The 14,125-nt window shown below is 36.4% G+C and overlaps 1 protein-coding gene across 1 annotated transcript in view; it reads left to right on the top strand.

Moving 5' to 3' along the window:
* LOC134793560 (uncharacterized) overlaps positions 1 to 14,125 on the top strand; it is a 96,293-nt gene that overhangs the window by 2,730 nt on the left and 79,438 nt on the right. The window contains exon 3 of the mRNA XM_063765170.1: positions 275 to 405. Within this exon, the coding sequence (XP_063621240.1) occupies positions 275 to 405 (131 nt within the window). The remainder of the gene's footprint in view (positions 1 to 274; positions 406 to 14,125) is intronic.

Here is a 14,125-nt window from a genome sequence, read left to right as displayed (position 1 = left end):
ACCCGTACGGCGTACAAAGAATACGCAAAATATTAAGTACCCAATTTTAATTGATAAAGACTAATTTATCTCCCTTACACACACACACACACACACACACACACACACACACACACACACACACTAACAATGCGTTTACTAGCTAATTAAATATATATATATGACTAAAACGTAGACTTTATGACTTGAGGAATACAATAGAGAATAATATGAACAGTTATGAACTTGCTTTTACACTTACATTCGCAATTTTACATTATTAAACTTTTAACAGATCGTCCGAGATGCCGAGACGCTCGCCAAGCGCATGGAGCACCGCGGCGCGTGCGCCTGTGACAACGACACCGGCGACGGCGCTGGTGTGCTTGTTGCCATTCCGCACCAGTACTACTGCGCTCAGCTGAGGTATGTCTACATCTACATTCTTATAGGCTTCTTACACGATAGCAAAGAGAATAGATAGTATAGAGGGGTCCTGTCATAGTAAATTTTGTAGTCACAGTAAATTTACTGCCACCTATCGACACACGCCCAAAACTCAAAATGAAAACGTATAAAACTATCAAAAAAATAATATATTTGGATAAATGATTTTATTATTTTTATATCATTTTGACCCATGTTCATTCACTGATACCTATGTGTTAAAATTGTTAAATATGAATCGGTGTCGTCACGCCATCTAGCCGAGGATAGGCCAAAGGTGTATGCGCCATCTGTCCGAGAATGACTTTTTCTTGATTTCCGAGGCATGTTTTTTCCTTAGACTTTATTCATCTTATACGGAGTTACATATGTCTTTGACGATAGTCACACTAGCATACGCTCCGAGCGCGCATCACGCCACCGCCGTATACTTACATTTCTTTCAAACGATGTACTGCGATATTTGTCACCGTTCGACCGTTGTCAGCTTCGAGCGTGCAGATGTCCGCGAGACGATACATCGTGGTAGTTTAGCAGTACGGCTACCAGTTTGACACTGACATTTTCGCTAGCGTGTGCGTAACTTACTTTCTATGCATCTCGCTCGTACTCGCGTCTCGCATATTAGTGCGAGCGAGATGTAAAAAAAGTAAGTTACCCAGACGTTAGCGAATATGTCAGTTTGGCACTGCTAAGTATTCCACCTATCTAATTTCTTTGTCCAATGTGTATTATGTCTCACATTTTGCTTTAATGAGAGAGTGAGATGCACTGACATTGGACAAAGAAACTGGACAGGTGGAATAACACCCTAAGGCAGTTGTGGTACGTTTACTTGTACTTACCTACTCGTATAGTACTTATGTTAGTTACATACGTTTGATAGTCTGCTATATAATATAAGGCTGCCAAATTGGGGATAGATCAAAACAAACAGAGCCTATTATCAAACTCATGTGCTTGACATTCGCGATTTATGGCCTTAGGGTCGCATGATCTTTTTCCTGAATTTTGACGAGCCAGAACATCTTGGAATTATTTTTACAACCCGATTATTAGAGAGTTTAAAAGTAGAGCACTATTAGGAGTCACAACAACCTGGCCTCTATACCATGAACAACGCACAAAATTTTAAAGGAGTGACTTCCTGACCTAACTCGGACGAGACACATAAAAGAAGAATAATACAGGTTAGGTTACCAACTAGCTGTGCCAATTGTGCCATCAACGACAGACCACTTTTGTAAAGAAATCAAATACCTATCACTTTGTCGTTACATAAGTTGGGTGGGTTCATGGGTGTGACCGTTAAAACTTTTAGCATACTCGATTTCTCCCGGTTTGTTAAAATCGTTTCATGTAAAACATAACTTAGGTATAGGCCATAGGCACAAAATCTCTATTTAATTACATATTGTACTTTCAATTGAGGCGAACCAAGAGCCAAGGGAGACAAGTCATATTGTAAAATCTCCTCAACCGTTTGAAAACAGAACATATCGAGGAAAAATAGATTCATACACATGTCATTACCCTCTTTCTGGGACAAGTAAATGTACCTATAGAATTTATTCATCGCTGGCTCTGAAATAGATTCTGATTTTCCTTTGAAGATATTTTGCTTTGCCTGGATGGTTTTTCCTATTACGAAATATGATAAGTGATAACAAATTCCTAACGTTATGGAAAAAAACAGCCTACACGTATTAGATATTCTATAGAGTAATATAATATTTATCAATGAGCATATGAAGAATTTATTGTATTGTTTGTTATTGTTCCAACTCACGTAATACACTGGAAAATAACGCGAAATGCGATTTGCACTTGCACTGAGCCACTGATTTAACGCCGTGACTCGACTTTGCTTTTGCATTTGAAACTAAAGCCGTGCCGTGCCGTAAAGAAGGGACCTACGGATTGGTTTTTTTATTGTATAATTTACCTATATGCTTACTGCCTCGATTCCGAAGCACCTTCTTAATCTTAGTAATGAGACGCTTATCCGTACATATCTTATCTAATGAGAAAAAATTGTGTTCTTATATATAGCAGTTCGATGCTCTAGATTTGTTATTTCTCGAACGGGCCGTTTTTGCCATCCGCATAACAATGGATAAAGAGTAACTGCCAACACGATTTCCAAAACAGCAATAACTGTACGCGAAACTAATGTAAAGTCGAGCTTTAAGACCTATTTTACAGAAATTTGTCGTGCCAGTAGGCAAGTTGCCAGATCCTCGACAATCGAACGTAACCTTACACTTGGCAAACTGCCAGGGCTTTATGAAAAATCGATGCCGCTACTGGAACGGTATGGGAAACTCTTGAAGGACAAGGTATTTTAAAGTCGAAATTAGACCTACATACCGCGTAACCTTCAACTTTTTAATTGAAATTATGACTCTTTGCCACCGGCCCGCTGTGGAGTTTGCACGATTTGCAAAGAAATATTGAATCTTATATAGATCTTATATAGATATAGATATACCTACAAACGCCAAAAGTAAGACGGAGTTATTAAGATCAGTTATAGCAGGGGATATAATCAGTTTCGCATAACCTAGTCAGTTATTGTGTTTGTTGTTAACTGCACATACATTGCCATCCGCAAAATATTTAATGCATGTTGGTAATAACTAACATTAATGTCGATCCAGCAGTTTAAGATTTATCAGACTGAGATGTACTCGCAGTTGGAACAAACAGATTCATAAAAATAATTCCAGTCCATCCCGTCACTGCACGTTATCGGCCAATGTAACTCATTCATATCCCAAACCAGTTTGATAACCCTACCCCAACCAGAGCACACTAATAGACATGTGTCGTTCTGGAGTGAGTGATTTAAATGAAGTATATCTTTTGATTGAACTCAATCACTCTTCAACTCACTGATGATTTAACTCGCTCAGTAACTCAGTTGCTCAGTGTTCCTTGCTCGCTCTTTCCCCCTCATGATTCGAATGAGCTGGCCGAGCGTGAGGAGCGAGTGAGACTATGCGAATAGGTTTCGGAGCGGTTCGGAAGAATTCGGAGGGTGTCAGGAAAACATGGCGGGATCGTATCGTGTGATTCGCCATCTTGGTCGCACTTATGGCTGTGTGTATCTGATTCATTGACATTTCCCTCTACTCACTCTTGAACGATATAGTTTACAGATCCACTGAGCGAAATGAGTGATCACTGCGAGCGAAAGATATGATATGAATCAATCTTTTCAATTCAGTGAAGCGTTTTCCGCATCTCTAAACCCTACCCCAACCAGAGCTGGGTCAAGAGCACACACATAATAGATAATGGTATCCTTCTTGCTGTATAGGTGCACATACTCGTATTGCGTCTCGCGAACTACGCAGTATCTCGTGAGTTAATGCTCTAGAGCATATATTGTATTGGTTGTCGCTGGGTTACTATGCGGTGTCATTTATATTCTTTGTAAATCGCTTGCTGGAGATTTACTGGTTGTGTCGCCTGGGATTGCGATTTATTTATTGATTTAAACTTTATTGCACATGGCGGACTTAATAAGACATATTCTATATTAATAATTAAGAAGACATTCTCTACCAGAGACTACCAGTCAACCATTCGGTCGAACAGAAACTTGACAACTTTTCCAAGTTTAGTATTATGGCTTTGTTGACATATGGTTATTGAGACAATTGACAATGTTGTTGTGATAGTTAAAACGTTCAGAGATGATAGCTGAAAGAAACACTAAGCATCTTAGAAATCTTCGTTACTATAGAACAGAATCGTAATAACATTTTACTTAGGTACCAATATTTTTAACAGTAAGTGATTTACTATTTTCAGACCTTTTCCTAATTGATACAGTCGACTGCGGAATCCATGCGTGCGAAGTGTCTAAAATGATCAATATAAATAAGAACCTTAATGGATTTTAAATAAACTATTCGTATTTATTAGTCTCTGTCAGAAAGCATTAGACAGATCAATAGGGCATGCCATTAGAGGTCTTTCCGAACGGAGACATTGATTCGACCTTCATCTATTCACGGCCTGTCGCCACAACGAGGGAGACACGCGATGCGACAAATAACATAATCACGACTATGGTAATTTTATTAACAAGTATATTATACGTAAACAACTTGGATGCATGATAACGTGCAAACAATTGCAACTAGATTATTATTCTTGAAAACTAACATTAAGTGTGCACTTTATGGTGAAATAGTGCATTTGAGCGTTAAACATTGGAGTAGTTTTATTTTCAGTTGTGATTGCGATAAATACCTGTAATTGGTTTTGTATTGTTACCTAAATCTATATAATGTTTTTGCAGCTGTTGGTACTCCTTACAAAATAAAATATAATAAATAAATAAAATAATAAATAACATAGCCACGAGTATAGCAATTTTAAGCTTGTACCATATGCACTAATAAGAAAAATACCATGTAACTACTGGATTACTTCATTGTTGAGATATAGTTTTAGTGCAATAGGCATGCTATGGTTAATATGAAATGAAGCGGTAAACATGGGACCGCACAAAGATTGTTTTAGTCTCATCTGTATGTCTGTCTGAAACTATTCTTAATACATGCATGTTAGATTTCACCGCTTTGGTCGGATTAGATTTGGTTTGACCGATGATCATTAAGTCGGAGGGTGGTGATAAGAATTTTGTACCTAGGTACTACATAAATTAACCAACTCAAGTTCACAAAACATCGAAACTCGTAAAAATAGTCTCGAATCTTTCGATAATTGTGCAAAGAAAAGTAGAGTCAGTACTGTTAAATTAAATTAAAAAGAACTGGCGTGAGATTTGCACTGAAATGTCCAAATTCCCATATAAAACTCGCGGCAGTTTTCTTGACTGAACATACATATAATATAACCTTGCTTTTACACAAACCTGTATCAGCTATATTCAGTCCATTATCTCTGCTATTGAAGTGCTCGTCAATCTCAGAATCAGCAACATGACTCTATATAAACAAAACAATTCCGTTCCTAAGTATTCAATTAGGTACACATGGTACACATCAGCAAACAGACGACATTTGATTCAGCATTCCACACCCACGCCCCTTCAGTGCTGCTATTCACAAAACCTACCCGCTGCACACCGCTTTAAGTTTGACCTCCTGTGACGGGTAGTTGTTACAAATCTTGGAGTCTGATTATATAGGATGATTCATGAGACGTGAGCATCAGGACTAATCATGCACACCCAGTAACTGATACTTGATCGATCACCGTCGTATTTAGGTGAAACAACCACACTTTTTCCTATTTTTTAACTTTTTGGTGAGGGTAAAATTAATTCTCTACAATCATGGTCACCCTACAAGACCTAATTAATAAACATAAAACCTCTTTAACCGTTATGACAGCATTTTGATTACGAAGAAAATAAACTGTCAACTTGAGTGAGATACGAGTTTTCAAAAGTCACCAGACCGTGATGACATTCCATCGTGATGAATTTGACACAGAATATCGGTAGTTTAGTATTCTAATATTAGGGTGACCATGCATGTCGTAAATAAATTAATTGCTATTTTTTTCAACACGACTAGAAAATTAACGTTAACCTCTCTAATACTGATACGAAACACTTGCTTATAATTTACGAAATGCGCAGTGTTAGTCCTGCTCACGTCTCCTGAATCACCCTGTATATTATATTTGACTTCAGTTCACAAACCAATACAAATCGAATCGTGAATAAATGATTGAATATCGATACGGCTTTCGAATGAATATTACTGATTCTTGAAATGTAAATTCAATCTACGATACACCTATGTTATACCGACTACTTTTTTTGATTAATGCGAGACGAGACTAATGTTTTTCCATTATTATATGGAATGCGTGGTTTACGTGGTTATTGTGCGTATGTAATTTTTATTGAACGTTCATAATGTTTTAAATATTGTCTTTTTACTTTAAAACTCGTCTTAAGCTTCCGTAGGTATCATACAATTCACACATCAACTTGGCAACTGTGGTCGATTCTGGCATAAACCTCTAGCTTTTAGTGCCAAATACTTGTGCAAGCCTTATATGACTCAATTGCACCGTCTACTGCGGCATTGGTATGGGCAATCCTTTTTTCAGCGTATCATCTACATTTTACTACATAATACTGTCTACTAAATAGTTACAAAATTTTAAATGTATTACAATAATATATTCTTATCTTATCATGTATACATAATAATACATGAAACTCTGGAGCGTAATGATAAGTCCCTTCCAATTTCTTTATCTTCGTCTACAATCACGTCTCGACCAAAAATTGCAACGTTATCTTCAAAAGAAATGCGCAATAGAGTTGTTGAATGGTTATTTTAGAATGCGTTTTTTTCTGGCGGATTTTTATTTAAGTACGTCAAGTATTACGTAACGCAATTTTTGGACATTTTTGACCCCCCCCTCCCCCCCATGTAACGCGCCGTAACGTTTTTCTGTACCCCCTAGTAAAACGTTACGTAACCACCAAGTGACCATTTTTTTACCTAAAGGCCACAATTATGTGGCGTAAAGTACCGGAAAGTCGCTAAAATACCTTTATTGTTGTTTTAATCGCGTTAATATTATTAATTAGCATTTGAAATGTCTAAAATTTTGAGAAATATCACGTTTTAAAAAATGCGTGAGAGAATCTCTCTACCCGACCGTTCTGAAGGGTTAAAAAACAATATTACGTAACGCGTAGTTCAAACCCCCCCCTCCCGCCCCTGTAACGCATCGTAATGTTTTACAAGACCCCCTCCCCCCCAAATTCGTTACGTAATACTTGAACGCTCCCTACAGTATTCAGGGACGTGTCCAATTTGTTGTTTTTCTAATCTGGCTTTAATTAATTATGCGTCGTAATCGTAATTATTTGTCGAAATAGCTAATTATCTCAATGTCTACAAATCCTGTACGTTATTATTGGTCACTTCTTAAAATTTCATATTTGATTAAATTTTTAAATCTTCTGTCGATTTTTATCTCTTTCACTAAACTCAACGTAATTTAACTTTTCCCCTTGAATCTCGCTCGAGATTTAGCAGATATTCGAATTCCAAAATACTTTCGTCTGTCTTCAGCGAAGAGGATCGACGTCTGGCTGTAACCTGATATGATCGGACTGAATTGCGAGAATCTATTAGTCGTTCATTATGGCGTCTCGCTACGTGCGAGTATCACTGATTATCACTTGCTAAGGTCGGGCTATTTAGTTACATTGTTGCAAGTGATAATAAGTTGAAAAGAGGTTCTGTAGATTCACTCGCTGACAAACCTAACGTTAGAAAATCAGGAATTTCGTGTAGCTAATTTTCATAATAAAAATGTGGATGCAGATGAAAATGGTCGGGATCAAAACGTTAGACCTATTTTTTGTAACGTTATTGAGATCTATCCCTATCCTAGGTTTAAGATCTCAATACTTCAAATACAAGAGCAAAAATAGAAAGAGTAGAAATAAAACAGCGAATTATCTTAACACTTACGTTTTTCTATTAAGAACACTAGTCTTCAGCTATAAATTACAACTAACAATTTTATGGAAACATTTTCTTATATATATTCATATTTTTAACACACACTGAAAGTAACAAGAAAGAAATATCTTGAAATCAGTGAAATGTATGCTTAAAAACCGGCCGGTGAATTTCTAAATACCGTTAATATTTGCTTTTGTAGATATTTAAATTGCAATGATAATTAATAACTTTGCACAAACTGAGCAAAGATAAAACTATTGCAACAGCGGAATTCTACTGAATAGAACTTCTTTCCAAGATAGCAGGCCAATTCAATTACATTGCGTTTCGCACTTGACTATAGCTTTATCTGATAAGTATTACGCGTAATGAATTTATCCAGCGTGATCTCTCTTCCTTATCAGCGACTATCGGGGTGGTTATCTTCAAGATATCTATTTTAATCAAGGATGTAAGCTTTGCACATTAGGTATAATATGTTGTGTCTACTGTTTTCTGTGTTTTCATTGTAGCTTAGGTAATGGTATTATATTATTATGGCACCACTTTGTTTTTAGATTGAGAATTCGATTTTATATCCTGCATTATTGAAGTTTCAAAAACATACAACAGTATCATCATTAGCATAAAACCTCGACATTTTTGTAGTAATTGGCCACAATGTAGCGTTACTGCTCGTAGCTTCATCTATTTATAACATAACAATTGATTGTTGATTGAGCATGAAGCTTGGCGAAAGAATTACCATGCTAAAGAAAACGAGACTGGCAATCAATCTTGTAATAGAATTAGAGTTCGTTAGTATTGCAAAATATACAAACTATGTAGACCTACTGACTGATAGGTTTGTGGAAGTACACTACGAGTCTTTTTTCCAAATCACAGCGTTTATAAATATTTGAGTTAAGTTATATATAGCAACGTTAAACAAATTATTGTTATGTATGTACGCTACAATGTTATTCTGCAGTTTGATCCAGCAAAGTATTATCAAAAAGAATTTGAAATAGAGAGCTACTGTCATGGTAAATTATGTAGCTACAGTACATTTACTACCATCTTTCGACAGAAGATTAAGACTGTTAGAACACCATTTGACTTTGATCATTATTCTTTCACTGATATGTGTTAACTTGTTAAATATTAATATTAACGCCATCTACTCGAGAGTAGACTGAAGGTTATGGCGCCATCGCTCGAAAAGATTGCACCATGCACCATACCTTTGGCTTAGTGTCAAGTCAAATGGCGTTCTCAGTCTTCTGTCGAAAGATGGCAGTAAATTTACAGTGGCTACATAATTTACTTTGGCAATCCGCCTCTATACACTCTATTCTCTTTAGTATTATATTGACCCAATTAATTAATCTGAAGAAGAAAAGGGTTTCAATTTTTTGTATTATAAAGCAACATACGATTCCAAGAGGTAATAAATAAAAACATTATTTTGTTTTACTAAGCATTTTTATAAATAACTAATAAGTAATAACTAGTGATCGGTAACAACGTTTTAATTTCATGTAAAGTAAAATTCAGCTGACATTATTAATATAATTATGAACCTTAATTGACAGTCTCCTTTAAAATTGTTACTTTCCTTTACTTTAACTCTACAATGCTGCCATGAAATTAAAACGTTGTCACCGATCACTACTAATAACGGTAACACCTAAGAAATGTATCAGAGGATGTCGAACTACTATTTAATGCCTACTTGACTTTACGAACTGCGCAGTAAATCGCGGCCTTTACACAAACATTTATCCAGTCTGCTAAATGTCACATCTCACATCACAGGCATCTAACATGGTAGGTAATTGACAAGTTTACGTATACCTCATTTAATGTAAAGAGAATATTTTATATTAAGGTATACGATCGCAGATAAAACAGCGAGTTGCATTGATTAAGAAATGTATATAAATAACCGTATCTTATGTGTTATGGCCATGATTTATTGCACGGTACCTACCTAAATTACCTACCACAAGCTCGAGAAAATCTATACAATCGTCACCTCTTAATGCAAACATTGTTATTGGTTATTGTTCGACCGTCACACCTTCAATAAGAAGAAATGATAATTTCCAGTAATCACCACACATAATAACATTTACCCTTTACAAGCGCACAAAATAGTAAAAAAAAATTAAACCTCCTTTAAAAAGCTTTGTTTTTAATCAAAAAATAATAAAAGGTTAAATAAAATATTGGGTAGGTAGAGTAAAGCAAGATTCCAGCACCTATTCCTGATCGAATATTCTAAACGTTACCGTTTGTTACAAAGTGTGACCCTTTTTGCGTAATTATCACAATATTGGAAAATAGTTTGATAATAACTACGAGTATTTATTGGCAAATTTTGTAACACTATGTTATAGGAATATATTGATATGAAAATGTTATGATAATCACTGGCAAAATACATACAAGTGAATAACAAATAAAAAGTAAAGGTACCACCATGGCGAACTGCTTCTAACCCAGAAGTGGCAAAAAAATGTATCAAATGGGTACTATGGGTATTGGTATGGGAAACGCCCAGCCTGGCTGTAGCCCTTAAGCTAGCTAGGAAGGTAGGCTAAATAGGGAGTAGATACTCTACCTACATGGTGTAGAGTGGCTAGACCAATTTACCATACCTGATGACTTGCATGTATATTTAGCAGGCAATGCCAGTATTTTAAACAGTCCGCCGGACGGAATCGGCCTGTCAGTTAGAACAAAAAATTGACAGCTCCGAACAACTGACAAGCCGATACCGTCCGGCGGACTGGTAATCAGTGGGCCCCTTTAGTTTTTCCTAATGTTACAGTGAAGTGATGTGATTTTTGTGGTAGTATCTTAAATGTCGTCAAATTATTTCCATCATCATAACATGCAAAACATTCGTGGTCGTTTAGGTATACAAATATCATACGGTGTGATAAAAATTACATAACAGCGTACAATAAAAAATACAGGTAAGTAATCCTATTAGCGGCTATCATGGTATTAGGTATTATCGACTATATAATATAATGATCGGCGCGATAATAGTTTGTTATGTAGTGATGACTTGTCAGACTATTAATTGATACTTGAAAGGAATTTTCGAAAAATATTTTGAGGGTTCCGTATCCGAGGGGTACCAACAGGAGCCTATTACTAAGCAGTAATAAACGTACACCATCTGTCAGTCTATGAGAGCTTTAAAAGTTTATATCTAGCAAATAGTAATAGGTAACATTAGGTACCCATAACTTTTCCGTCGAGTCCAGAGCTCCAGAGAACTGAATATAATTCTGCTTCTATTACAAATAAAAGTCTTATTAAAGTAATAGCCCCTTTTTATCCTGTAGCTACCTTGTCTTAAGGTACCTACTTCGTTGTTTTTGACATGTTTTATATAAATAAATATGTAGTTTTATTTAAAAATTACAAGATGCAAAGCATAATAGTGTTGATGTCTTCAGAGAATTCAGAAAACACCACCAAGAAAAGCCATATTTTATCTAATACGGCTGACTAAAACTAAATAGGTATATGTGTTAATTTTATAAGTACTCTACTTTTACAAGCCTCTTAACTCTAATAATAAAACAGCTGAGCTGAGATGTAAAGGGTCTACTTAGAATCGTCGTTTTGGGCCGGCCCTCAAGGTCTTGCCTAAAGTAGGTCAAGGCGTACAGTCGGTAGTTCTTTAAATACATATGATTAATAAGATTTACTTCACTTCCTTGTTGATAGTGCTGTTAAATGGATAATATTCATTATGATATGGATGTATGTTACCTTTGCAATCTCTACATAATCTACGTAGGAACCGTGGACTTGAGAATCTTGAAATCTTGCAGTTTGGTTGTTCGTTATTGTCTTATGAATAGGATCTCAAACATTAGGCAAAGACCTAAATTATAGGTATCTCCTAAAACAGCGGTCGGCAACCTTTTAGCAGCCAAGAGCCACATAGTAGCTACCGAAGTTGACGCGGGCCGCACTTTGTTTATATTTATGACTTTATCGGACATTGTCGTTTGTCAATATTACATACAAAATAGCCAGAGAGGCTCGCGGGCCGCAAGTGAGAGGCCGCTTGTTCCCGACCGCTGTCCTAAAACAACGTAGATATTGCCATTTGGACGTGACCACCATCACAACGCTATAGGTTAGGCACCGCTACAATATAGAGTGTGACTTCTAAATAAACAACTATTATTCATATCAAAGGAAGTCCAATAGACTTAGGTACGTGGGTAAGAAAACAATTATCAGCTCTGCCAACTACGCCTGGCGTTTGACTGCTGATTGCATTCCATTCGCCAAGCGCATCACAACCACTATCAGCAATATTAAACTTCTAATTGGTTGTTACAGTTGCTAAGGTCATTCTTATACTGGTTTTCTTGATGTGAGGGTTCGGGAAGTGCTGGGAATGACTGTCCCGAATGAATGGAGTAAATCAACGCATGACTGGCCGGACAACTGCAAATTACAAATAAACACTTTGTTTATTGCCGGACTGTTTACTTACGCTATGTACTAAAAAAGGCACCTATCTAAATTAAGGATTTCACTTTATATAACGATATTAGTGGAATTGAAATTATGGACTTTAAGCATTTCATTAATTATTGGCCCAATTGGATCTAGCGGGCAAGACACTTGTTTATAAGATTTCTAAGATTTTTATTTCCAAGCCGTATGGAATGGACTATCTCAGAAAAATTTAAGTTGGTCAGAGCAAAAAAATTAATTGAAAAGTACATAACTTGTCTAGGAATAATGTTTGTATTTTCAATTAGATTGTATTAGATAAGTGATGGCATCGTAAATCGTTATCTAATCGTTTTAAATCTGGTATTTACGGGATTACAAAATGTCAATTCGGTGTACGAATGCATGATAACATGCATTATCAGCATATCGTAAACGATCTCTCTTCCTTGATCACACCGTGGGCTCATGATAATCATCAAAACATGCCGAATGGATGCATGTTGCATTAAACTTTGTTTATCGGGTAAGGGAGCGTTCAAGTATTACGTAACGCAATTTTTGGACATTTTTGACCCCCCTCCCCCCCATGTAACGCGTCGTAACGTTTTTCTGTACCCCCTCCCCCCTAGTAAAACGTTACGTAACCACCAAGTGACCATTTTTTTACCTAAAGGCCACAATTATGTGGCGTAAAGTACCGGAAAGTCGCTAAAATACCTTTGTTATTGTTTTAATTGCGTTAATATTAATAATTAACATTTGAAATGTCTAAAATTTTGAGAAAAATCACGTTTTAAAAAATGCGTGAGAGAATCTCTCTACGGGACCGTCCTGAAAGGTTAAAAAACAATGTTACGTAACGCGTAGGGCAAACCCCCCCTCCCGCCCCTGTAACGCATCGTAACGTTTTACAAGACACCCCCCTCCCCCCAAATTCGTTACGTAATACTTGAACGCTCCCTAATGCTGTATGAGGTAATAACATGGGGAGCAACGATAATATTGAAAATTGAAGACGCCTGCGGGATGGACATAGTCTTTTTCCCAATTCCGATTTAAAATCGGGCTATTCCCACTAATTACCACCAAGTTGTTACCAGTGGTAACAACTGAGAACTCGTTTCTCTCCCCAGTCATTAACTCACTTTGGTGGTAACTATAATATAATTATAGTAGGAATTTTATTCTCAGTTCTTACCACTAAAATAAGTTATGTTCAATGCTGACAAAAATAAATACCTACATAAATATACAGTGGGTTATTTTTTCCATCGACAGCCGATTCAGTAAACTGCTCTACAACCTACAACTAAACAAACATTTTAAATAAGTTTATCGGTACAAGTATGACAATTCTACAAAAATCTGTTTAACAATATAAGTACGTACATATAGCCACGAACAGCAAAACAACTAATAGTACATTTCGATGCTAGTGCGGAAGGTATGTCATTACTTCACGAGTACCGAGATATCTTGGCACGAGCCGCAGGCGAGTGGCAAGACTCGGGACGAGTGAAGAATGACATTTCCGCACGTGTATCGAACGACATTTTTTAATACAGTTGCGAAAAAATTAGTAAAATATTGTTAATCGTACACTAAACCAAAGTGGTAACAGTGACAGCTCGCTTAGACGTCGTCTTTAAGTATATTATATCTATGGGCGTTTGGCAGCTATTCCGTTCCATTCAGACAACTTATTAAGAACGGAATTTTCAATATTCAATATTAAAAAA

This window comes from Cydia splendana, chromosome 9 (assembly GCF_910591565.1).
Source record: "Cydia splendana chromosome 9, ilCydSple1.2, whole genome shotgun sequence".
NCBI lineage: Eukaryota > Metazoa > Arthropoda > Insecta > Lepidoptera > Tortricidae > Cydia > Cydia splendana.
The sequence above is the reverse complement of the archived record's forward strand: the minus strand, read 5'-3'. Positions and strand labels throughout refer to the sequence as shown.